Below are 26,890 nucleotides of genomic sequence, written 5' to 3' on the forward strand. Positions count from 1 at the left end.
ATAAATAAAGTCTTAAAAAAAAACAAATCCAGGCATCCTTTGTTTGTTTGTTTTTTAAACACCGGCATCCTAATAGCAGTTCCTTTGCTGCTTCTTCCTTCCCCCCAACCTAGATCTGTCCAGGCCCACCAGGAATGGCAGTAAAGTTATGGAGCTTAGAATTCCTAGGAACTTCCTTTAATCATTAAGCAAGGTCCTTTAGGGTTTTTCCTGCGATCTTAAGGAGTCTGGAAATTTCTCAGATGCTGGCACCTTTGGGTGAGTTTGCTAAGATGTGAAGTGGAGTCACTCTTTCTGGTGGAGACAGAGGGATACAGTGAACTGAAACCAAGTTTCTGGCTAGGGTTTGCCCAAGTAGAGTCCAGATGACAACTCTGAAGAATGGAGGATGAGGAAAAGCAGGGATTGCGGTGATTGGTGGGCCTCTCTCCCTTCCGCAGAACTGCAGTCTATAGAGACTTCTCAGCTCAGAAGTGATAAAGCAGAGGCACTGAAGTGGCCGGCAAGTCACTCCTTGTCCCTAGGCTTTCTAATTTAGAGACCACTCCTCCCATCTGCGGCTCACATGGGTCAGTGAGTCAGGTGGTGTTTCCCAATAAGAAGTCAGCAGTCGGGATTTGGGAATTAGGATGGAACTTCCAAGGTCATTCATAGAGAAGTCTGAGAACTGCATAGAACATGAAAAAGGTCTGATTGTTGAAAGAAAACAGGCATTTTGGGTACCTGCGTGGCTCAGTGGTTGAGCATCTGCCTTTGGCTCAGGTCATGATCCTGGGGTTCTGGGATGGAGTCCCTCGTGGGGCTCCCCACAGGGAGCCTGCTTCTCCCTCTGCCTATGTCTCTGTCTCTTTCTGTCTCTCATGAATAAATAAATAAAATCTTTAAAAAAATAGGCATTTTTACAAAGCAAGAAATGTAAGCTGATATAAAACATAGTCTTCTGATTTTTTCAGAAAGAATCCAAGAGATGTAAAATGAAAGCAGGGCGTCCATGTGCAGAGGGTCTGTTAGAGTACCAGGGTGCCGTTCTATCCTGTTCTATCCTTGTTGTAAAGAGCTTCAATTGCTGCATCTTAACAAGAAGGCAATTTGGCCACATGTGATTATCCATGCCTTCAGACCTTATCTTTCTAGAGGTTATAATTACTAAGGAAATAATTAAAGAAATCTAAAAGTTAAAAATCAGCTCAGAGAGATCACGGTCACTGCAATTATAGGGGAAAGAGTCTGCAGTTCTGCCATTCTGCCACCAGGGAGCGATTTCTCCAACTTCCTGAATTGTGGCTCATGAAAAATGCTAAAGATAACACAGAGTTTTGGGGCATATTCAAAGTAAAAGCGGAGAAAGTGTCGATACACCCAAGGTAAGGAATGTTAATGCAAACCAGGAGAAAAAACCCTCAAGTTATTAAACTTTAATTATGCTTTTGACTCCCTCAGCCTGAAAGAATGAGACTCCCATGAAAGAGGAATAGAAATGTATTTAGAGGAACTGAATTTTGAAAATACAACATTTCTGTGAGGAACTCTATATAAGGGCTCTGAATGTGTTCAGGTCTCCAGATATCCAGCCCAGGTCCCCAGGAAACAGAGCCTACCTAGGATGAAGGCCTAAGCAGGGACTTTACTGGGTACTGTGATCCATGGGAGAAGGACTGAGTGACCCAGAGAGGGAAGCAGGGAGAGAGGGACAGCAAACACGAGGATGGCCGTATGGCCGTATATCTGGACGCTGGCTGTGTGACCCCACAGGACTGTCTGAAAAGTTGTACAAAAAGCATCTTGGTACTGTCCATCCAGAAAGAAAAAGGCAGAAGTATTTATCTCCATAGGTGTTATCTCTCCAGTACTTTGGGGCTGAGCCTAGTGGGGGTGAGCTTGGAGCTGCAGCCCAGCTGGAGGAGAGGAGATTTGCAGGGGGAAGGCCAGGGAAGGGGTGAGGCAGGAGGGAAGGAACCCCCGCTGGGTAGCTTGCTCAGGGCACTGCCATCAAGCAGTTCAGCTCCTGGAACACATGAAGTGCCTCATGGAGGTGAGGACCCTGTTTGGCCCAGGAGGCCCCTGGGGAGAAGGAGTTCAGTGTTTTGGAAGCTATCAAATGCAACAGGAAAGCCAGCTCTTGCCAATCTTTCAGTAGGAGAACTACAAGCCTGGTGACCCCTTCCCTGGGTGTGTTTAGCAAACAGAGCGTTAATACTGCTGGAAAATGCCCCTAGACCTCGGTGTTCAGTAAACAAGCCGGGCCTCCCAGCCTGTGCGGGTTCATAAAAATAATGTTTGTTTTCCTCCTGGCTGAATATCCTCAAACTCTGACCTTTCCTACACATTCTAATGACTCACCCTGGCTGGCACTCTCTACCGGCCCTGTCAAGAGTCATAGAAAGGCTCTGAAAATCTGTGGGCTGTCAGTCCCTGCAGTCAGAAGGTTCTGGCAAGGAAAGCTTCCCCCCCTTCCCTCCTCTCTCCAGGCTGGGAAAATGCGAGGGCCCAGGTCTTTCCTCCCCCAGACCCAGCCTTGCTACAGAGTCCCTGCGGCTGGAACTCCACCGGGGTTGGGTAATCGCTTATCTCTCTCTCTGAAAACCGAGCCCCACTTTTGCACACTGCACTCTGAACTTGAATACGGACGGAGGCGCCTCACACACCCTTATTTGGTCTTGCGGCTGGTACCGGCCGGAGCTGGAAGGTTCAAGCCGCCCCTCCCCCCCACCTCCGGCACATTTCTAAACTCGATTACTTCCTTTGTCATGCAAAGCGAGCAAAGGTCATTCAAGTTCAGTGCCCGCGCGGAGGCCCGCACAGAGCCTGGAAGATTACCTGGAGCCATGCAGTCCCAGGGGGCCTAGAGCTGCAAATACCGCCCCCAATGGGCCACTCTGGGAGGTCTCTGCTCAGGAGGCCGAGCTGGAGGCCCAGCTGGAGGCCGAGCTGGAGGCGGGGCTACCCAAGGCTGAGGAGGCCGGAGGTGTGCAAAGGAATTGCATCTATGCTGAAGGGAGTTGGAGAGGGGACATTCTAAAAGCTGGGCCCGGCAACTTCTGGGGGTGATTCGGGATCACCAATGACTAGCCTAGGATAAACAGAGAGGAAAAGAAACACAGGAGGAGGGATTCCTGGGTGGCTCAGCTCGTTGAGCGTCTGCCTTAGGCTGAGGTCATGATCTCAGGGTCCTGGGTTCGAGTTCTGTGTTGGGCTCCCTGCTGGGGGTGGGCAGGGCGGCTGCTTCTCCCTCTCCCCTGATCCTGCTCCCTCTCTCTCAAATAAATAAAATACATTAAAAAAAAAAAAAAAAAAAGCAACACGGGGGAAATGAGTACAGGGAGAAAGTAAAGTCTAAGAAAAAAAATGCTGAGAGATGCCTGGCTGGCTCAGAGGTTAAGCCTCTGCCTTTAGCTCAGAGCGTGATCCTGGGTCCAGGGATTGAGTCTCTCATCTGGCTCCCTGCGTGGATCCTGCTTCTCTCTCTGTCTATGTCTCTGCCTCTCTCTGTGTCTCTCATGAATAAATAAATAAAATCTTTAAAAAGAAAAAAATGCTGAAAAAAAAGGGTAAAAGAAAAATCAGTCCATTTTTATTAAGTGTGTGCTGACAAGGACCCCCATCCTCAAGCAGTTGAGGCCCAGACAAAGACCACATGTCTCCAAAGATCTTTGTCCACAAAAGGCTTAAAGCCTCAAGCTAAACCAGAAGATGGGGTTTTCCTTTCTCAGAAGGCACAGAAGGGATTCCCAGATCATGAGTGGTAGGTCTTGTACTGAGGCTGCTAAACTACCCCTGGGCTCACATGCCCTTTATGTTAATGCAACGAATCAAGTACGCAATCTTGTAAAGCTCCTGTGAGAAATCTCTGTCCAGAAATTGCCAATTTGTTGTGTAATTTGGTTACTAAAAACCAGAGAAGAACCTGCTTACTGAACTCACTTAAAAGAGGCCACAGAGTTCTGGTTGTCCTTTCTAGCCCCATAAGAAGTGGTTTAGGAAGCAGATGCCAGTATCCAGACCCCTCCTTCCCTCTTCCCCAACCCCTGATGAAGAGAGTGGTGGTGGGAATGGGTTTGTAAGTATTCTTGGATATAGGAAGGCAGAGGACTCTCCTAAGCAGAAGGCTGCATGGTATTATTTTGAATAGAGAAGAAAGAGGAAGTAGCATAACCTTTTACTGGTCTCTAAAACTGGTGCCTGAAATTTCTGCCTCATTGCTGTTTTTAAAAGAAATAAAATTAGAGTCACCTCAGAGAAAGGGTTCATCCATGATTTTGGCAAGCTCCTCAAACACTGTCCTATGCCAGGAAACAAGACCAGACAGAAAGCCAGAGGGCTGGGCTTTGAGTCCCTCTGGGCCACCCAGGGCCTTGCTCCCAAGAAGCACCCAATGGAATCCCAAAGAGGGCAACTAGGGGGCTCTGGGAAAGTTTTTAAGGTGGAAATGGTACATTATCATTTAGGTTACACTGAGCTCTCAGGCCTGGTACATACAGCATGATATACAGGATGATACAGGGATGCAAGCGGGCAGGAGGATCAGATAAGCAATCAAATAAGGAAATCCAAGACAAAGAAGCACTGTAAGAAAAGTCAAACAAATTGCTGCGGGGGCTGAGGGAAGGAAAATAAAAGCTTCTATGGTAAGGATCAAAAACAGTTTTATGAAGAGCGCCTGGGTGGCTCAGTTGTTTGAGTAGCTGTCTGACTCTTGGTTTCAGCTCAGGTCATGATCTCAGGGTTCTGGGATGGAACCCCATGTTGGGGCTCTGTCCTCAGTGAGAAGTCGGCCTATGGATCATCTTCCTCCTTCTGCCCCCCCCCCCCCGCCCCCAACTCATGATTACAAGCGCACTCTCTCTCTCTCTCTCTCTCAAATAAATAAATCTTAAAAAAAAAAAGTTTCATAAAGGCAGAGGAATCTGTGCTAGATTAGGATGATAACAATGGGCCAAATCCCAGATAGAGGAAAACAGTGTGAACTGAGGTGTGTAGAGTAAATGCAGGGCTAGGATTTGAGAATTGGAAGTTCAGTTTAGCAGAAGGAATCCTAGGGTCCCTGCCACCATACTGAAGACTGGCATTATAGCAAGGAGTTATGGAGAAGTTTCAGTAGCGAGTGGCCAGATCAGGAATGCTTTAGGAAACTCACCTGGAAACAGTCTGAGGAATAAGTTGGAGGAGTAGAGGATGGCTAGGTGACTACAATCTCAGTCCAGTCCAAAGGAACAGGTCATGGGAAGAACAAAGGGCTTTTACTAAAGGAGACTCCACCAGATTTAGCAGCTAATTAGATGGTACGAACAAGGAAGAAAATCACATCAAAGATGACTCCGGTTCCAAACATGAGTGTTTGGAAACACAGTGTTTTAGAAACACTGCATTAAAGTTAAATGCTGTTATTTCATTTAGTGATCACCTGGTACAACAATCCAAAGTGTCTGAACGGGCTTTGAAATTGGTGGTATTCAGTCATAAAGAACTCATCCAAGTGGTGCTTAGTTTTTTGGTTTGTTTGAAGATCATCAAAATGAAAAGACCACACTAAAAAAATAAAAAATAAAAAAATTCTCATAAAGAAGTTGTGGTTGTGGAGAAACTACCCTGGGATTGCCTCAAGGGTGCAAGAGCCCTCTCTTGAAAAACTCTTAATAGGGACAGGGTGGGAAGGACAGGGTTGAAGATGAGGAAGACAGTGCAGTGCAAGAGTATTTGGGAAGACAGATTTCGTGAGGGAGTAGAGCCACCAAAGGGACTAGAGATGCCAAGAACTGGGGGAAGAGGAGTTTTATTTTTTTATTTTTATTTTTTTTTTAATTTTTTTTTTTTTTTTATTTATGATAGTCACAGAGAGAGAGAGAGACATAGTTTTATTTATGATAGTCACAGAGAGAGAGAGAGACATAGGCAGAAGGAGAAGCAGGCTCCATGCACGGGGAGCCCGATGTGGGATTCGATCCCGGGTCTCCAGGATCACGCCCTGGGCCAAAGGCAGGCGCCAAACCGCTGCGCCACCCAGGGATCCCGGAAGAGGAGTTTTAAAAGCCCACTGAGGGCACATAGGTGACTCAGTGGTTGGGTGTCTCCCTTCAGTTCAGGGCGTGATGCCAGGGTCCTGGGATCTAGTCCTGCATCAGGCTCCCTGCATGGAGCCTGCTTCTCCCTCTGTCTGTCTCTGCCTTTCTCTGTGTCTCTCATGAATAAATAAATAAAATCTTAAAAAAAAAAAAAAGTCCATTGGATTTTACCCCTTGAGAAATCACTTGTGGGACTCTGAAAGCAATGCTAGTGAAGTGGGGGAGAGGGCACAAGCTAAACTGTGAGCACAGAGGACAGAGGACAGAGGGTGGTGGGAAAGTACCTCCAGAAAGTGCTTTCATGAAGTTTGAGGGTGGTAAGACAGGGAGTGAGTGAAAGGAAGCCGAGGAATGGCAGTCTGGGGAAGGGTATTTCAAAATCTTGAGGATGTTTGAAGACTGAGGCAAAGAAAGCACCAGAGCTGGTGGATGGGCAAAATAGAAAGGACAAAAAGAGGTGTGGGTAAGAGAACAGGGCAGTTCATGGCTGCAGAAGAGGGATATATCAAACAGGAAGCAAGAATTATTGGTTTTGGTATCCCTGGGTGGCTCAGTCGGTTAAGTGTCTGACCCCAGGGTCCTGGGATCTAGCCTGTCCAGCTGCTCACTTGGCAGGGAATCTGCTTCTCTTTTTTCCTCTGCCCTTCTCTTCCACTCCATGCTCTCTCTCTCTCTCTCAGATAAATAAATGAAATCTAAAAAAAAGAAAAAAAAAGTTATTGGGTTAGTTGTTCCCACCTCCTCAGGTGGTTGTGAGGATTAAATGAGATGATATTTGAAAAACATTTAGAACAGAGTTTGGAAAAAAAAAAAAAAAAGAACAGAGTTTGGGATCCAGTAAGCATTCAATAAGTGTGTGTAAGCTGATACTTTTTTTTTTTTTTAGTTTAGTTTATTTATTTATTTTTAGTAATCTCTACTCCCAGTGTGAAGCTCACCATGAACCCAAGACTAATAGTCTCATGCTCTTCTGACTGAGCTAGCCAGGAGACCCTGAGCTGATTTTTTTTTTAAGATTTTATTTATTTATTTGACAGAACATAAGCACAAGCAGGGGGAGTGACAGAGGGAGAAGCAGACTCCCCGCTGAGCAGGGAGCCCAATGCGGGCTTGATCCCTGGACCCCAGGACCACCACCCAAGTGGAGGGAAGACATCCAACCGACTAAGCCAGCCAGGAGCCCCTAAGCTGATTCTTGACTGGAAGATGATTCAATGCTGAGGAATGAGATGAGTGAGCATTGGGGTAGAAGACTTCACAAAGTGGTCAGTCAAGGCCAGGACAGCTCTATGTGATTAGATCACAGAACACAAATGAGAACAGAGCCAGGCCTTAGTGGGCCTTGAATACTTGGCTAAAGTAACCAGACTCTTGGTAGGCACAGCGGGAGGCCTTTAAAGGTTTTGAGGGATTCAAATTATGTTTTAAGAAGGCATACTCGGGGTCAGGCTAAATGAGGGAAAAGTCTCTACAGAAGTCCAGATAGGAGATGATGAGAGCCTGAGCTAAGATGGTGGGAATAAAAAAATGGAGAGAAATATGAAGTGAGAGGCAGAGTTGGGGGCTACACAACTAGAGGGAGGCTAAGAGGACCCACAGCACCCACCAAGTGACTTCTTTGGGGAGGCCAGCAGTGAGAATGCAGAGGAGAGAATTTTGAAGAAGATCCACAAAGAAGGGGCTAGTAAGGAGAAGAGCCAGCAGAGGAGAGGGAGAAGGAGCAGCTGGGGGTTTCCTGTCTGACTTGCTCTGTAGAGTTCATAAACATGTACCAGGCACCACCAGCATGCCAAAGACGAGGCTAGACACTGGTGACTGCACACAAGGCCTGACAGTTTATAAAAGCGGCTTTCAGGCAGCCCAGGTGGCTCAGCGGTTTAGTGCCTCCTTCAGCCCAGGGCCTGATCCTGGAAACCCGGTATGGAGTCCCACGTCGGGCTCCCTGCATGGAGCCTGCTTCTCCCTCTGCCTGTGTCTCTGCCTCTGTGTGTGTGTGTGTCTCTCATGAATAAATAAATAAATATATATATTTTAAAAGCAGCTTTCATGAGCAGCGTCCTGATGAGGCACGTGAAGGATGCTTTCCTGTCTCTTCGAGGAATTCTAGCAGCTTTGAGGAGCACAGTATACAGCCCACAGCTGTGACTGACCTGCAGGGCGTCCTGAGGCACGCTGGACAGCCTGGGGGTGACCTGTGAGATAAGGCTTGAAGCTTCATCAGTGGATTCTGACAGAACTCATGTAGACTCCTATTCTAATTCAACAGTACCAATCATAATGACTAATTTTGAAATGGTTCTCTAATAGCTTCTGTATCATTGGTGATTTGTAATTTTTAAAAAATCTCATTGTTCAATTGCTTAATATAGAGTCGTATATCTTTTAGGAAAGGTTAAATCTTGAATGAAAGATTTTGCTCCTCACACAGTTTTTAAAAAAAAATATTTTATATATTTATTTATGAGAGACACACAGAGAGAGGCAGAGGCACAGGCAGAGAGAGAAGCAGGTTCCTTGTGGGGAGCCTGATGTGGGACTCAACCCCAGAACCCTGGGATCATGACCTGAGCCAAAGGCAGACGCTCAACCAGTGAGCCACCCAGGTGTCCCTCACAACACAGTGTTTGAGGCAAGGATTATGTACTCTTTGTTGTTGGTGGGCCCATAAGCTGAGTCCTAGGACCTGTGTGGGCAGCTCGCTAGCTTCCTTCTAGGTATAAACATCAGGATAGCTGCAGAGGCTGCAATTTGCACCGACCCTTTCACCAACTAAATGAGCACTCTGGATTCCCGAAGATTGTTCTTAGTAAGACTTGTAGTTGGAGGACTACCTTCCTCCCAAATGGTATTGTTGATCAGTTCACCAGAGAATGGAAGAGTTAGAGACTTGAACACCTGTGTGAGCAGTCCTGTTAGCCTTTGAAAGAGTCAGTTTAGGGGGGCATGGGTGGCTGAGTGGTTGAGTGTCTGACTCCTGGTTTTGTCTCAGGTTGTGATCTCAGGGTTGTAAGATCAAACCCCAAGTCAGGCTCCATGCTCAGCACAGAGTCTGCTTGAGATTCTCTCTCCCTCTCCCTCTGCCCTTCCCACTCATGCTCTCTGTCTCTCTAAAATAAACAAATCTTAAAAAAAAAAAAAAAAAAGTCAGTCTAGGGACCGTTTTGAAACCAACACTGACTTAGTATGTTTGGGAGGTAAAATGGTTCTGTTTTCAAGCTGTCTAGGTCAGGGTATTTAGGCCACATAGAAATAGATATTTTCCATAATAGTTTAACTGTCCGATAAAACAAAACCCAGGCCAATTATCTTCTCTAATTCAGCATTCTACTCTGCCGACTCCTTTCTAAAGTTGGGCTTTTCTAAAGCTGTGAAAAACAACAATATGGGGGCACTGGGGGACTCAGTGCCTGAGTGTCTGCCTTTAGCTCAGGTCATGATACTGGGGTCCTGGGATCGAGTCCCACATCAGGCTCCCTGTAGGGAGCCTGCTTCTCCCTCTGCCTCTCTCTATGTGTCTCTCATGAATAAATAGATCTTAAAAAAAAAAAAAAAGAACAATAATATGGATTCTTTCTATTTCTTTTCTGCACTCTCTGAGAGCCTTGTGATTGAGGACTTGGAGGAATCTAAGCCAAGGGACCCTCTGCAGTTCTCTTCACACCCAGAACAAGGAAGGCTTTTCAGGGGACTGTGGGCAGGCAAGGCTGAGGAGAATTTGACATGTGTGACATTTCCCAGGAAGACCGTATCATCTGGTGGTCAGATGGCTTCTGTAGTAGTATCCAGACCAGGGCAGTCTACTGTTACAGTGAGTTAAAGTCTTGGCCCACTGGTCAACACCATCTTAGTGGTGCTCCTGTGGACACCTGTTCCTTCCTCCTTCCAGTCTCTGGTCAATATCAGCATTTCTGAGAATGAGTATCTAAAGGTTTTTATTGCTCTAGTTCACCTGTGGTTTGCTCATTTCTTATCACACAGAAGATGTAACAATGGGTGTCACCATTGGTGTACCTGAACACCAGCTGTTTCTTCTGAACTTGACCTAGGCTTTATCTCCCTCTTGCCATTGAAAATTATATCATGGATCTCCTTTTTCTTCTCCTTTCTCTTTTGGCCAATCTTATAAAAATTTGCCAATATCAGCATCCAAATCCTTCTAAAGTTAGTATTTCTTAGCCACTGGGCAAAGAATTAAACATTAAATATTGCAGTAGAAAATATACATGGCTACTAGGCTGAGGATTTATAAAGAAAGCATGCAGAGAAAGAATCCAAATCCCTTCAAGATTATTCCCATTTGGGTAGATTCTATTTGCTGTAGTAACTTGAAAGTATATATAAGGACACAATTGCTATGCTGGCTGGGAGATAGTCATAGTTATTATGAATGTTCTATTTGGCTTTGTAGATAGCAATATACACAATCTCAGGGATGGGTGGCATTCATTTATTAAGAACCACTGGTACCTAGTCCCTGAAACATAAAAGCAGTTGATATGCTTTCAGAGCAATTAAAAATTACTTAGACTTTTCTTGGGCAAGGTGGAATGGTCCTAGAATTCACGTCTACAACATGTCAAAATTTAGCTTGTAAAGTGAGTTCATAATAACCATGGTTCTGCAGCAATGTTTTCCAGCTGAGGTCCACAAATCTCTGGGAGTCTGTGCCTAAATTCTCAGGAGTCCATGAGTTCTTACAAAAATGTATTTTTGGGATGCCTGAGTGGTTCAGTGTTTGAGCGTATGCCTTTGGCTCAGGGCGTGATCCTAGGGCCCTTAGGGGGAGCCCCTGCTTCTCCCTCTGCCTATGTTTCTGCCTCTCTCTGTGTCTCTGAATAAACAAATATTTTAAAAATATTTAATAAGTAAAGTATATATTTTAAATCCCTAAAAAATATAGTTTTACTTAGATAACAATCTAAACAGTTTTTGTGATTATTTCATTGACAACAAGGCAGATGTGTTCATATGATTTTAGCACATGTGTTTACGTATGTGAGAATTCTCAAAGGTTTTTTTCTTTGAAAGAAGACACAGGGGCACCTGTGTGGCTCAGTTGGTTGGGCATCTGACTCTTGGTTTCAGCTCAAATTGTAATTTCAGGGTCATGAGATCGAGCCCTGAACCCCGAGTCTAGCTCTGCACTCAGCAGAGATTGCTTGGGTTTCTCTCTTCTTCCTCTGCCCCTCCTGTTTGTGCTCTCTCTAAGATAAATAAATATATCTTAAAAAAAAAAAAAAAAAAAAGAGGACCCAATACTATATGTAAGCTAAACATGAACAGAAAATTAGGAGGAAAAAAAGACCCATACATTACTCAAAGGTTAACAACCCCTGCTTTAAAGTTTTGGGGGTTGAAAACCAGCCCGTGTTCTCTAGGCGATTGTACTTAATCTATACTAACCCTCTCCCTCCCCAGCCGTAAAGTACACTTAGTCCCTCTCATGTGCAGCATTAATATGGACTCAGGCAGGCACCATTTGGTAGGACTGCCTACAATTCCAGGAGCAAGTAGGACTAGAAATACCAACATCTAGGCACATTTTGGACCTGATATCCAAGGTGAATCTTAAGTATCTGTGTGTACATCAAGTACCAGTCTTTCCCTCAATGACTCCTGTGGTTTTCCAGGTTCACGTGCTTGATTTGCCTGAACATTTTTCTCTACTGAGAACGGAGCCAGCCCTCTTGGTCAGGACCCCATCAGAGTCTGGTGAGAGCACAGATGAAAGCCATTCTAGTGCTGTTGTAGAGGTAGCATTTCTAGAACTTGGAGACCAGTTGGCTGTTAAAGAATAAGGACTTGCCTCAGCTGCCTGTCCTAGATGTTGGCTATGGTCTAATTCCAAACAAGAAGGTCAACTCAGAATCACCCCATAGCCACCTGTCTGCCTTTGAGCATCCCTGTTAGCTAGAAAATCTTGCTGCAGTGTCTTACCCACTAGATTGGGACTCTTTGGAAATAAACACTAGTCTGGTTCAAGCCTGCATTCACTGTCCTCTGGCTACTATATCTGATGACTGACCTATTAGCCTATGCTATTGATCCACAGGTGACAGTCTGGAGGGGGAAAAGGTGGAACGGGGACCAAACTTGATTGTAAGAGGAATAAGTCAATAAAATGTATAGAAAATCCTCTATTGGGAAGTGTAGTAAAATAAAACAGAAATGTAACTGAAAATTTAAAGGTTAGGAATCTATATGAATATGTTAAAGAATGCTGAGCCTGAGACCATCCTAAGTGGGTCCCATTGGTCTCTTAGGCAAAAGATCTCTTTACTATATATGTATAAATCTAGTCCTTTGATGCCAGCAAGCCTAATCTTATGTCTTACAGAGAGGTCCTAAACATCAACAGAATGGGCGTGTAAAATGTATCAGAATTTAGCTTCTAAACATGGGCTTCAATGAACAGCTGTTCTGCAGCCAGGTTTTCCAGCTGAGGCCTGCAAGAGAACTCCAGCCCTCCTCTTTTCTTGGCGGCACATCTGAACTGCTTGTTCTGACCCATTTCTTACACCATGTTCCAACCTCCTCACTTCTGGCCTCACTCCTGATTTCCTATTTCTGGCCTTGTCCTTGCTTTCAGATTTGACACCTGACACTGTTTTTCTGGCAAGAACCCTGGTTCCCAACTCACCTAGAAGCCCTAGTCACAGCTCTGGCACTCCTGTGCCCCTAAGTTTCCAATGGCTGGCTCCATTTTGTAGTAGGACAAAGGGAAAATTCAGGTCTTCAGAAAATATTGCTTTTCCCTCTTTTGAGGCAGAGTGACATTTTAGGGGTTTGGTCTGATGGGGATGGTAGAAAGATGAGTCATTTAGTGAAGGTGATTCATATGCTCAGTCACCTAAGTCCACATATCTGGGAGCCTCTCTGGCTTCCTCTCTCCTTTATTCTTTAACAGCCAACTGGTCTCCAAGTTCTAGAAGTGCTACCTCTACAACAGCACTAGAAACCAGCTCCTACTCTCTGTCTCCTCTTCTGATGCTTTATTTCTGACTCATATTTCTCACTCAATTATGTTAACTGCTCCCACTGCACCAAGTCTGGACTCCCCTACCCCCAAGCCATCACTGAAAGGTTGTCAGAGAGTTTCCCAAAATGCAAATCTGGGGAGCCAGGCTGACTGGGTTGGTGGAGCATGTAACTCTAGATTTCAGGGTTTTGGGTTTGAGCCCCACATTGGGTTGGGTGTAAGGACTACTTAAAAATAAAATCTTAAAAAAATGTTTTTATTTTTATTTTTTAAAAATGTTTTTAAAATGCAAAACAGATCAAGTCATTGCCCAGTTTAATATTTTTCAAGTCTCCTTATAGTTTTTATTGCTGAAATTCTTTGATCTTAACCTAACCTTCTCTGTGGTCTGCATTTGCCCAGCTCTGTCACTTGACTTTGTATCCCACTCCCAGGCATGGTGTACACCAGCTCCACAGAAGAACACACTCTGTATGGAGTACTTGCAGCTAATATTCTCTTTCCTTCAAGACTAGGATCATATAGGCAGCCAGTCTATAGCATCTTTCCTGACTCCTGCTTTGGAGTCCACAGTACCCTTTGTGGGCTGCCCTCATGTCATTAGTAAGTTTGTTTGCCTTCTCCACTAGATATAAACTGACTGAGGGCAAGGACTTGACTGTTCATTTTGAATTTCTATGACCTAGTATTTGAGATATACCATACACTCAAAAAAGGATTCTTTTCTTTTTTTAAGATTTTATTTATTTATTTTAGATAGAGGGAATGAGCAAGAGAGAGAGAGAGAGAGAGAGCATGAGTGGTGGGGGCAGTGACAGAGGGAGATGGAGAAGCAGACTCTCCACTAAGCAGGGAGCCCGATGCAAAGCTTGATTCCAGGACCTTGAGATCATGACCTGAGCCAAAGACAGACGCTTAACTGACTGAACCACCTAGAAGCCCCTCAAAAAAGTGGATTCTTAAATGAATGAATTAAATACATTTATTTCAAAGATAAATAACGAAACAAGCAAACTGAAACTTGGGTGCCTCTCATGAGCTCTCAGAACCTGTTCCTGATTTCCATGTGAACCCAGTACCATGGGGTACTATTGTTCTGTGAGTAACCTTGCTCACCAGTGCAGCACGTATATCAAACACTGAGAACATAGGCTTAGGGAGAGTGCAAAAAATAGGAAATCTCTGGCATTTAGGAACTGGGCAGATGAAACAGAGTGGCTAGAGGTGACTGACACAAAGTGGCCAAGGAAGGAAGGAGGTAGGAGAACAATTAGGACGCAGTGCTGTTTACAGAAGCCAGAGCAATTTCCAGACATAGGGAGAGTGGTCAACATTGACCAGAGCTGTGAGAAGGCCCAGTAAGATTGGGACTGAAAAGCATTCCCCTGGTTTTTACAAGTAGACAGTCACCAGTGATCCAGGCCAAGAGCAGTTCCAATGACTGAGGGAGCAGAGAGGGTGGCAAACCATATTGTCCTGCACTGGGAAATGAATAAGAGATTATGATGAGTATAGATAATACTGGATGATGAAGGAAGAGAGAGAAGTAAAGCAGTAGGAATGGGATGGGGGAGGGTTAAGTAGAGGTTTTTTTGGTTTTTTTTTGTTCTTATCATGAGAGAATCTTAACTCAAGACAAGAATGAAATAAAGAGGCAAATGAAAATTTCCCCTAATGCATGTTATGGGTATAGTAACTCGTGTGGCATAGGTCAGGATGACTGGTGACATGTCAATCATGGGGCTGTACATAGCGGATGCCCAGGTGGAGTCCTGGCAGCCAGATCTAGGAAACAGATCACTGGCACTGTCCTTTCCAAATTCTGGGAATTTATTTCACAGGAGAGGCAATGGCGTAAACAGCAATTTGATATTCAGAACTTGTTTCAGGCTAAGGACTAGAGACAGGAAGAGATAAGCAGGTTCACAGTAGGAAAGCAGTGAAATCATCTTCACTAATGGGATAAAAGGGAATGGCGTCAGGTGGCCAATTACTGAATGTTGGTTGTGAAAAAAGACCTTAAAGATAATGTAATGTAATCCAACATCTGTATTTTATTAAGAGAAGAATAAGGATCAGAGCATGGATATGCCTGCCCACTGTCACCTTGCTAGTCAAGAGGTAGAACCTGGGGCTGTCACAGAAAAGAGATTCCTAATTCTATTTCTGAGTTTAGCTCCAGGAGACATCATGGGATTCTCTAGGATGCCTTATAATCCAATTAATTTTAATATACTTTATTTTAAAGAAGGAATAGGACATCTAATCTATGACTTTAGAAATTCTTGAGGAAAAAGGTGCATTGTTACATTGGGCAATCATGTATAACATATTCCAGTTACAAAAAGGTTGAGAAATAATAGTTTACATTGGACGTGAGTCCAAGGGAGAGGTTATGTCTATTGAAGTTTTCAAGGATAGTAGCTACCTTGGTTGTTTAGGTGACTGATAACCATCTAATGCAAAAAAATACCACACAATTCATCTCAGGTTCTATTCAATTATTTGAAATGAATTGTGGGATCACAGAGGATCAGTCCAGGAAACCACCTGCAAAATAAGAACATGGGAAGGATGTTGACAACTAGTGTAGGAATTAAATATGCTGCATGGCAGGGGTGTTGCTGGGTGGCTCAGTCAGTTGAGTGTCGGACTCTTGATCTCAGCTCAGGTCTTGATCTCAGGGTCATGAGTTCAAGCCTGGCACTGGGCTCCATGCTGGGCGTGGAGCCTACTTAAAAAAAAAAGTGAAAAAAAATTGCTGAATGGGGAAGATGGAGACTGATGGTGGGAGTGGTGTCTGATTATAATCACCTTCCCCACATGTTTCTATTACTTTATTTTTAATGTGTTTTTTTAATTGAGGTATAATGGATATATATATGATTATAATCTTAAGAGTACAGATTAGTGCTGAGGACAACTCTATTAGGATATGGATTCAGCTCTGTAATTTTGTAAAAGCTGATGAACGAAATGCAGGATTATGAAGATAATCTTGGTTGAATCCTTGAGATGTAGTGACTCATTCTTTGAAACAAATCCTTGTTTGACTCTGTAACCAAGATAGCTCCAGGGCCCGGAGGAGCAAGCTAAGTGCTTTGGCTCTACTCAGAACACCCCTCTCTCCTGCACTCCTACCCGAAATCAATTCCCTGGATCCTATCTTCTGGCTCATCCCATCCTATCCCTTCTGACTCCTTGGAGCACTGGGAGCTTGGATTCCTGCAAGTTTCTGCCTCTCTGAGTGCCTCTGGCCTTGGCATCTGACAGTCTCTGCCCTGACTTCTGCTTCTAAGGAATGCCTTTGCAGCTCCAACTGGAAGCTGAGGAGTTAAAAATGCCCACGTTGTCACCTACATTGTTCCTGCTCCCTACACATGCTTCTTCAGGGCGTGGGGGTGGGGGGTTGCTTAACAGGAGTGGAGAGAGACATTTATATTCTTCAGCTCAGCCAGGACCAATGATAGACGTTGCCTCTATGCTTTACCTTGTAGATGCAAGTCTTTCCTCTGAAAAATAGATTTCCAAAGTAAAGGAAGACATTGGATTGGAGGGTGAGAAGGAGGAGGGGATGGCAGAGAATGAGTACATCAGAGGTAGTGCTTTGTGAAAATACAGGAACTTCATTCTCTGTTAGGCAGAGGGAAGCTGAGATGTGGTGAGGGTCCCTATCCAAGGAGCCATACCCAAGGACCAAGAAAGAACTGTAGGTTGCTTCTGTGTCTCGCAATAAGTAATTGAGGTCAGAGCTAAGGCCCTATGACCTTGTATGCTGGATAAGGAGATGGCATACTTTGGGCTTCCATCACCTGGCAGGTTTGTAAGAAATAGATTCCTGATCCCCTACCACATGAAATCTAAGAAGATTATAATGGCATCTAGATATTTGTGTTTTAACAAATGCCCTGGGTAATTTTTCTGCACCTGGCTGGCAGATCCCTCCTGACATTTTACAAACCACCACTCTAGTTAGTCTGTTCGGATGGAGAGTGGCCATATTGCATAGGCTAAAGTGGAAAGGAGAGATCCTGTGGCACTGTGTGCACCTTGGTATGGTGAATTAATCACTCAGTTTCTTCATCTGTAAAATAGGAATAGGATTGAGAGTTAAACAGGTTAATAAATTTAAAGCATAGAGTAGTGCCAGACACAGAGTGGGGATATGCCAGCTATTATTATTCAAGCTGCTGATAACATTACACTAAAAGGGAAAAAGGAAGTGGCAAGAGAGAGGAAATGGCTTGGAAGAGAATGCTTCATCTCACAGAACCGCCTTGCCTGTGCGTGGGCTACCATTCCTCAGGCAGTCACGCCATGCAGGGTGGGGCCTCTGATACTCTGGGGTTTTCTATCTGCTCTTCTGCTGCTTCTTCACCAGCCTGCCTTTTACTCACTCATGACTCAGTTCAGGTCACGTAGAACAGCCATTGTCTTCAGGAAGACTTGCCCCAAATTTCAGGTGTAGCCAAGTGTCTCTTTTGAGCTCTACGTGTGCACTTCCCCTTGTGCTCTATCTCTGCTCTTACTGTGGCACGATGAAAATCTATGTCCTGATCTCCTCACTAGGCTGGGAACATGAGGCATGAGTCTGTTGTGCTTACCAGGCTTGCCCCTGCTCTCAGCACAGGCCCGGTGTAGAGTAGTGCCTGCCTCCACTGGGAAAGACCAGGACACTCTCTTTACCACAGCTGGTCTTACACAAGCCTTCTAGTGCCTGAGTTGCACCCCCAGGGCTGGCTCTTAGTGAAGATATATATTGACTCTGAACTTGGTGGTCAAAAAAAGACTAATAGCCAACAAGGAAACCTAGATCCGAGGTTTCCTAGGAATGAACCTAGATTCAGGTTCATTCTGAAGAGCTAAGATGGAAGCCAAAGAACTCCTGTAATAAGACTAATTTAAAAAAAAATCGGAGATCTAAGAGATTCATGAACTTGGTTTCTACAACCCCCTTTAAAAAAAAAAAAAGGGGGATCCTTAGGTGGCGCAGTGGTTTGGTGCCTGCCTTTGGCCCAGGGCACGATCCTGGAGACCCGGGATCAAATCCCACATCGGGCTCCCGGTGCATGGAGCCTGCTTCTCTCTCTGTCTGTGTCTCTGCCTCTCTCTCTCTCTCTGTGACTATCATAAATTAAAAAAAAAAAAAAACTTGGGATGCCTGGGTAGCTCAGTGGTCTGCCTTTGGCTCAGGTCGTGATCCCGGGGACCCAGATTGAGTCCCACATAGGGCTCCCTGCATGGGGCCTGCTTCTCCCTCTGCCTAGTCTCTGCATGTCTCTCTGTGTCTCTCATGAATAAATAAATAAAATCTTAAAAAACAAAAAACCTGCCAGGGGCCAGAGTGGCTCAGATGGTTAAGTGTAGGCTTTCCGCTCAGGTCATGATCTTGAGGTCCTGGGATTGAGCTCTGTATCGGGCTCCCTGCTCAGTGGGGAGTCTGCTTCTCCCTCTCACTCTGCAGCTCCCCCTGCTTGTGTTCCCTTGCTCTCTCTCTCAAATAAATTAAAAAAACAAAATAAAACAAAAACCACTTGTCAGTCTCCATACTAGGCACTTCAGGTTCCCAATTTCGCCAACACAAAAGGCCTGTGAGCTGAGTATCAGCATGATCTGTAGCTGTAAAGCCATGATTTCTAACACACATCTGTCAGTTGCCCCAGCACCTGGCACTATAAATGAAGTAATGGAAGATCTCAGGTCTTATCCTAGAGATGAACAGGGTCACGTAAGACAGCACTGAGAGTTTTTCTAGAAAGAGATGTTCACAACTAAACTATCTGGCCTCTCTTTATCTTGGTGTATTTTCCAAATATGCTTAATTCCTTTTCTTCAGGATATGATTGGGATCCCATTCCCATTCCTCACGGTGAGTACCAAGGAGAAGCTGTTCAGGGTTGGGATGATTCCCAACAGGATAGTCAGGACTTTTACTGTTCTAAAGTATAGGGTCTGTGATGTTCTTCATTGCCTGGGGCAAAATCTTGGGTGCCCAAGCCCAGAAAATCTTTACTTGCTGGGCTTATTGAGCCCAGCTGATTCTAAGAATACTTGAATACTTTCTTTCTTTTTAAGTTCCTTTTTTTTTTTTTTAAAGATTTTATTTATTTATTCATAGAGACACAGAGAGAGAGGAGAGAGAGAGGCAGAGGCACAGGCAGAGGGAGAATCAGGCTCCATGCAGGGAGCCTGACGTGGGACTCGATCCAGGGTCCCCAGGATCAAACCCCGGGCTGCAGGTGGCGCAAACTGTTGTGTCACCCGGGGCTGCCCTCTTTCTTTTTTCTTAAGTTTTTATTTAAGGAGGCTCCCTGGGTGGCTCAGCGGTTTAGCGCCTGCCTTTGGCCCAGGGCGTGATCCTGGAGTCCCGGGATTGAGTCCTGCATCAGGCTCCCTGCATGAAGCCTGCTTCTCCCTCTGCCTGTGTCTCTGCCTCTCTCTCTCTCTCTCTCTCTCTCTCTCTCTGTGTGTCTCTCATGAATAAATAAATACAATCTTTTTTAAAAATAAAGTTTTTATTTAAATAATCTCTACATCCAACATGGGACTTGAGCTCACAACTCTGAGATCAAGAGTTGCACGCTGTTCCGACCGAGCCAACCAGGCACCCCAAGAATACTTTGTTTATTCTTGATCCTACTTAGCTTATAGGGACTAAAAGTCCACTGTGGGTAGTCTAGAGCATCTGTGAAGTCATCTTGATGACATCTGAGGGAGCTGCCAGCCCTAAGTCATCTGTCCCACTCACCTCTAATCAGAACTTGCTCACTACGTGCTCTTTTGCATCCTCTAGCCCATATATGAACAAGGCCTAAAGAGCACCCCTGAGGTAACCCACAGTTACCTTACCATTCAATAGTACTCCCTAAGTGTTACTCCTGTGTTAGACTGTTCTCTTTATTCCTAGGTGTTCTTCAAATTCTCTCTGTTACGTCATAATGATACAGTGTCACTTCCCCCTCTCACACAGGGGAAAAATAAAGAATACCACAACTGTGCAGCAGCTTGGCTAATTCCTCAGGAAGGCCTTTTTCTTTCTAAAAGGACTATCTCAGAAGTACTATATCAAATGACCTGAAACAATATAAAACCAAGTATGTCTGTTTGTTCACATTGTCACATGAAACTAGCCAGACAGATTTTCATCAGTTTTGGCAAGTATATTTGGGATTTCTGGTGTGACTTAAAATGGAGATTGGGTGGCATACACAGGATTCCTTTTGAAAGCATTCCAGGAGAGACATCTCAAAGAGATAGGCAGTTAACTTTTAGAGAAGCTGATCTGCTTCATGTATTATATTAAGACACTATTGGGGAGATGCCTGGGTGGCTCAGTAGGTTAACCGTCTGCCTTCCTCTCATGTCATGATCTCAGGGTCCTGGGATTGAGCCCCACATCGGGCTCCCTGCTTAGTGGGGAGTCTGCTTCTCCTTCTCTCTCTGCCCCTCCCCACTGCTCCTGCTCTTTCTCTCTCTCTCAAATAAATAAATAAAATCTTAAAAAAAAAAAAAAAAGACACTGTGGGCAGAAAAATGAAGAGTGGTTTTAAGTAAGAGTCCCAAAATGAACATCCCAAGAGGCAGAATCATACTACAGGCACTAATATATAACTGAATAAGCTTCTTATTCTATGTATTACTCCAGAGAGAGCAGCAGTAGGGATTCATTTATTTTATGATAGTTAATGATTCTTCTAGCAAGGCTGGGGAATACTTTTACTAGTTAAATTATGATACAGGAATAGTATGGAATAGTATGCAATATTAAGAAACAAACTATGTTTGTGTTGGTATGTAAACATATTTTTGTAAAGTATTGAAGGTATGGAAATTTACACATCAAATAGATCATAGTTTCTCAGAGGAGAAAAGTAGATGAGGAGAGAATGGAGGGAGACATTGATGCTTTCACTTGATATATTTTTGTACTTTTTTTAAAATAGTGAGTATATGTTACTGTTTTGTTTTTTAAGATTTTATTTATTTATTTGTGAGAGACACAGAGATGTAGAGACACAGGCAGAGGGAGAAGCAGGCTCCCTGCAGGGAGCCCTATGTGGGACTTGATCCCAGATCCTCAGGATCACACCCTAAGCCAAAGGCAGACACTAGGGCAGCCCCAGTGGCTCAGCAGTTTAGCCCCCCCTTCAGTCCAGGGCCTGATGCTGGAGACCGGGATGGAGTCCCTGAGCCAGGCTCCCTGCATGGAGCCTGCTTCTCCCGCTGCCTGTGTTTCTGCCTCTCTCTCGCAGTATCTCTCATGAATAAATAAATAAAATCTTTTAAAAAAGGCAGATGCTCAACTGCTGAGCCATACAGGCGTCCCTATTTTTTTTTTTAATTTTTAAAAAAGATTTTATTTATTTATTCATGAGACACACACACACACACATACACACACACAGGGAGAGAGGCAGAGACACAGGTAGAGGGAGAGGCAGGCTCCATGCAGGGAACCCGACGTGGGACTTGATCCTAGGTCGTCAGGTCAGGCCCTGTGCCGAAGGTGTCACTAAACCACTGAGCCACCCAGGCTGCCCCCTACTACTATTTTAATAACACCTTTTTTGAGGGGTGCCTTGATGGTTCAGTCGGTTAAGGGTCCTACTATTGATTTCAGCTCAGGTCATGATCTCAGGGTCATGAAATCAAGCTCCATGCTAGAGTGGAGCCTGCTGGAGATTCTCTCCCTCTCCCTTAGCCCTGCCACTCCTCCCGGACCTACTTGTGCTTTCTTGCTGTCTTTAAACAATAAAATTTAAGCAAAATTTAAAAATTATAGCTTTATCAAGTTGTAAGTCACCTACCATATAATTCACTCATTTAAAGTATACAATTCATTTTTAAAAAGTATACTGAATTGTACACCTATCACAGAAATAAACATTTTCATCAGTTCAAAAATAAACCCCATTATGAGTTGCTCCCCATTTCCCTCTACTTCCAGTCCTCTGGTTACTACTCATCAGCTTTCTATTTCTATGGATTTGCCAATTCTAGACATTTAAAACAAACAGAATCATGTGGCTTTTTGTACCTGGCTTTTTTCCCATCAAGCATAATGTTTTCTAGGTTCATTCAGGCTGTACCATAAATAAATATTTCACTCTTTTTTGTGGCTGAATAATACTCCATTGTATGGCTATCCTGCATTTTGTCTACCCATTCACCAGCAGATGGACACTGGGATGTTTCTACCTTTGGACTACTGTGAATTGTGCTGTTATGAACACTCATGTATACCTTTTTTCCTGTGTCTAAGTTTTTGCTTGAATATCTGTTTTCAATTATTTTAGGCATGGAGTCTGACATGGGGCTCAATCTCATGACCACGAGATCATGACCTGAGCCAAAACCAAATATTGGTAGCTCAACTGACTGCACCATTGAGGTATGCCAGCTCTTATGTCTTTTTGAGATAATTTTTGTGTAAGGTATGAGAAAGGAGTCCAACTTTGTTTTTTGGCATGTAGATACCCAGTTGTCCCATAAACATTTGTTAAAAGGAGTATTCTTTCCCTGTTTCAGTGTCTTGGATCCATTGTTGAAAATCAATGGACTCTATGTGGGAAGGCAGCATGTATTATTAAAAGAAAGAAGAGGGGCATCTGGGTGGCTCAGCTAGTTAAGCATCTGCCTTTAGCTCAGGTCATGACCTCAGGGTTCTGGGATTGATCCCATGTTGGGCTCCCTACTCTGCAAGGGGTCTGCCTCTCCTTCTGCCCCTCCCCCTTTAATCCACCTCCAGCTTGTGCTCACTCTCTCTCAAAGAAAGAAAGAATAAAGGAAAGAAAGAAGGAAAGAGAAAAAGAGAATCTGAAAAGAGTAAAGTCTATAAATCCTTCAACTACAGAAATGGCCATTTAAGCTATATCTCAGCCTTAGGAACTAGGTCTAACTAGCTATGACAGTTTTACCAAACTAGCAGACATAGCACCACATCATCTTAGATTGCAACACATATAGGCAGCCGCAATTTTTCTTATCCCAAGGGCTCTCTAGAATATCCCACAAATGACTAAGAATCATTTCTTGGAACTTGGTGCTATGAGGAAATAATCTAAAAGACTGACCTAATAACCTTTCTTCTGGTCATTATTTGTCCATAAGACTTTCATTGCAGAGAATTAAAATTTTTGGTTCCTAGTAAAATTTTCGTAGATGCTATAGACTGAATATTTTTTAAAAGGTTTTATTTATTTATTCATGAGAGACAGAGAGAGAAAGAGAGCCAGAGACATAGGCAGAGGGAGAAACAGGCTCCATGGAGGGAGCCCGATGTGGGACTCTATCCTGGGATCCTGGGATCATGATCTGAGCCAAAGGCAGACACCCAACTGGTGAGCCTCCCAGGCATCCCTAGACTGAATATCTGTGTTCCCTCAAAATTTGTATGTTGACACCTAACACCTATTCCCCCCAATGTAATGGTGTTTGGAGATGGGGCCTTTGGGAGGGGATTAGGTCATGAGGGATTGGTGCCCTTATAAAAGAGACCCCAAAGAGCTCCCTTGCCCCTTCTGCCATGAGAGGACACAATGAGAAGACAGCATCTATGAACAAGAAAGTTAATCCTCACCAGATTCTAAATCTGCTGGTGCCTTGACTGTGGACTCTCCAACCTCCAGAACTAGAAGAAATAAAGTCCCCTTGTTTATAAACCACCCAGTTTATGGTATTTTTATTGTATCAGTCCAAATGGACTATGACAGTAGAGGTAAGGGTGAGCTGGCTAAAGTTATTTTGGTTAATTATGGCAAGTCTACTATTTTTTTTTTTTTTGCAAAGTTTTTTTTTAACATTTTATTTTATTTTTAAAGATTTTATTTGGGCAGCCCCAGTGGGTCAGCGGTTTAGCGCCGCCTTCAGCCCAGGGCATGATCCTGGAGACCCTGGATCGAGTCCCACGTCGGGCTCCCTGCATGGAGCCTGCTTCTCCCTCTGCCTGTGTCTCTGCCTCTCTCTCTCTCTCTCTCTGCATCTCTCATGAATAAATAAATAAAATCTTAAAAAAAAAAAGCTTGAGTTAAAAAAAATCCTTTAAGATTTTATTTATTTAAAAAATAAAGATTTTATTTATTTAAGATTTTATTTATTTATTCATGAGAGACGCAGAGAGAGAGGCAGAGACACAAGGCAGAGGGAGAAGCAGTCTTCAGGCAGGGAGCCCGATGCGGACTCGATCCCAGGACTGCAGGATCACACCTTGGGCTGAAGGCGGCGCTAAATCGCTGAGCCACCCAGGCTGTCCATTTTGCAAAGTTTTTTGAGCTATAGTAAAGTTTATTGAATGATAGTACAGAGCTCCCAAAGAGGGAGGAGATCTGAGAAGTTTGCCCAAGGAAGCTCTACTTTTGAGTTTCCTTATTCATCTTTCCAATGAGAGGTCTTTAGCTTATCACAATGGACATATTCTACTGGAGATGTGTTTTTTTTTTTTTAATTTTTTTATTTATTTATGATAGTCACAGAGAGAGAGAGAGAGAGAGAGGCAGAGACATAGGCAGAGGGAGAAGCAGGCTCCATGTACCGGGAGCCTGACGTGGGATTCCATCCCGGGTCTCCAGGATCGTGCCCTGGGCCAAAGGCAGGCACCAACCCGCTGCGCCACCCAGGGATCCCTGGAGATGTGTTATTAACTGTAAAGTACTTAGTAAAATTTTGGAAAGCACTTAAAAATATCTGGCATATTGCTGAATTATGCACATAAGCCTCCATTTATAGAATATTGTTCTTCTGTAATATCTAAACTTATCTTGCTCTTCTCCTGGAGAAAATCTTGGAACTCTAGTCAGCAACTTTTGGCAAAATGACCATTTCATTTAGTCATTTTACATACAAGAAATGAAAAGCTCTGAGAGAGGAAATTATTTACAAAGGATACAGTTGGTTTGTAGTAGAGCTATAACCTGAACCCACACTTCAAGACTCCTGGACCAGAGTTCTTTCCATAATATTGCACTTCTCTCATTTTCTTCTCTGGTCTTGATGAATTTCCTCATATTCATCCTTCCTTTGACTGCCAGTTGTAATCTGTCTAAAATGGAAATATGGCCTTCTAAGTTATGGTGCTCATGACATTCTCACTTCACTCTCTTCTCTCAAACTCAACTGTTTCTTTTAACTATAGTTGAAATCAACAAAAACAGAAAGAAAAGTTACATAGCAACAACTTCGAACAAACAGGAAAACCACCGTATCAGAAAACCACACACCATGAAACATAACCTGCCATAATACTGTGAAATTGGCCCCAGAAAGAGGGAGCATATAGCAGGCCAGCATATACTGTGCATTGGACTTTCAATAGGACTTGAAAATCCCTCAGAATCAAGCTCACCATCCTTAGAGGCATCCAGTGATCTTTGATTAGCACCATGAGAACTAGAGATAATAATGGTCAGGGAGAAACAGACTTGGAAGGAGAATCATATTGATAAATTATTTCTAGTGCTTACATCAAAGCTCCTTGCTCTAGAAGAGTACCAAGAAGTGAATAAGAGAATACATAAGAAAAACTCCAGGTGCCTCCATAGTAAAGGAAAGACAAGGTTTAAAGAGTTACTGTGGACAATAAGAGTCAGCAGAAGGTTCAGATGGTCCCAGCTCAATACCTGAACCCTCCTCTGCCTCTCCAAAACTATTCTCCTGTAGTTACTGGCCCTATTCAAACATAGGAAACAACCTCAAAACAACCAATGGGGGATATCCCCTATGCATGACAACTTTAAAAACAATAGAAAGAAAGAAGGAAGGAGAAAAGAATATAAGCAAAAAGCAGCTGAAAAACCTATATAATTCCAAAATATCTTCCAGGGTCTCAAAGAATTACCAGCAAATTACCAGCAGCATGATATTTAAAAAAAAAAGCAAGTAAAGAAGAGTTTTAAGGGCTTAAAGAAGAGTTTTAAGGGTTTCAAGAAGAGGTTTATACATAACAAGTGGAAGTTAGTGTAGCTTGGCAAATAGGCAGGGAAAAAATAAATATACACCTATCCAAAATAAAGTGAGAGATATGATGGAAATGTTGAAGAGACCTCAAAATTTCAAAGTTGAAAGGGACATTGACATACAGATCAGAGATGCTAGTAACAGAAAACAAAGAAGATCCAACATACATATAATTAGTGTTTCTGAAGAAAAGACAAAGCAAATGGAACAGAAAGAGAAAATGGAATCTATAGATTAAAAGGCCTACTTACTATACCCTAGGAAAACTTAATTTAGAACATTCAACACAAAAACAACACGATATGGAGCACCTGGGTAGCTCAGTTGGTTAAGCATCTGACTCTTGATTTTGGCTCAGGTCATGATCTTGGGGTTGTGGGGTTGAGCCTCACGTTGGGCTCCATGCTAGACATGTTTGGGATTCTCTTCCTCTGCCCCTTCTCCCACTCACTTGTGTGTGCATGCCCTCTCTCTCTAAAATGAATAAATAAAAAAATATTTTTAAAAATTAAAAAATATAACATGGTGAAGTTCCGGAACTATAAGGATAAAGAAAATCGCTTGTTATCCAGGTAGAAGAAAATGGTCTATAAGGGGAAAAGAAATCAGGTTGATAGTAGACATTTCCACAATACTCACTGCCAGAAAACAGCGAAACAATGTCCACAGAGCAAAAGGAAGTACAATTTGGTAATTTTGTAGCCATGCAAGGTGTCCTTTCTGTATAAAGACAATAGATCGTCTTAAATATACAAAAATAGCACCTATGTACTGCTCTTCTAATTTTTTTAAAGATTTTATTTGAGAGAGAGAGAGTGCATGGTGGGGAGGGGGAGAGAGAAAGAGAAAAGCAGACTCCCTGCTGAGCAGGAAGCCCCATGGGGGTCGGATCCCAGCACTC

General features: G+C 43.6%; 1 protein-coding gene and 1 long non-coding RNA gene across 8 annotated transcripts in view; one reads left to right on the forward strand and one right to left on the reverse strand.

Annotated features, from left to right (window-relative positions):
* Window positions 1-26,890, reverse strand: part of PIGL (phosphatidylinositol glycan anchor biosynthesis class L) — an 84,729-nt gene that overhangs the window by 28,532 nt on the left and 29,307 nt on the right. For 3 of the 4 annotated variants that reach the window (XM_035716161.2, XM_035716159.2, XM_049109485.1), the window contains exon 2: window positions 24,958-25,075. The exons of the other annotated variant lie outside the window; for it this stretch is intronic. In XM_035716161.2, the coding sequence (XP_035572054.1) occupies window positions 24,958-25,075 (118 nt within the window). The remainder of the gene's footprint in view (window positions 1-24,957; window positions 25,076-26,890) is intronic. 4 annotated transcript variants of the gene reach the window in all.
* The window catches only part of LOC112647299 (uncharacterized), a 36,545-nt gene continuing 29,658 nt past the window's right edge, over window positions 20,004-26,890 (forward strand). For 3 of the 4 annotated variants that reach the window (XR_007410472.1, XR_007410471.1, XR_007410473.1), the window contains exons 1-2: window positions 20,004-20,132; window positions 22,335-22,429. This is a non-coding gene — a long non-coding RNA (uncharacterized LOC112647299). The remainder of the gene's footprint in view (window positions 20,133-22,334; window positions 22,430-26,890) is intronic. The other variant, XR_007410474.1, reaches the window with a different exon arrangement.

This window comes from Canis lupus, chromosome 5, assembly GCF_003254725.2.
Source record: "Canis lupus dingo isolate Sandy chromosome 5, ASM325472v2, whole genome shotgun sequence".
Classification (NCBI taxonomy): Eukaryota; Metazoa; Chordata; class Mammalia; order Carnivora; family Canidae; genus Canis; species Canis lupus.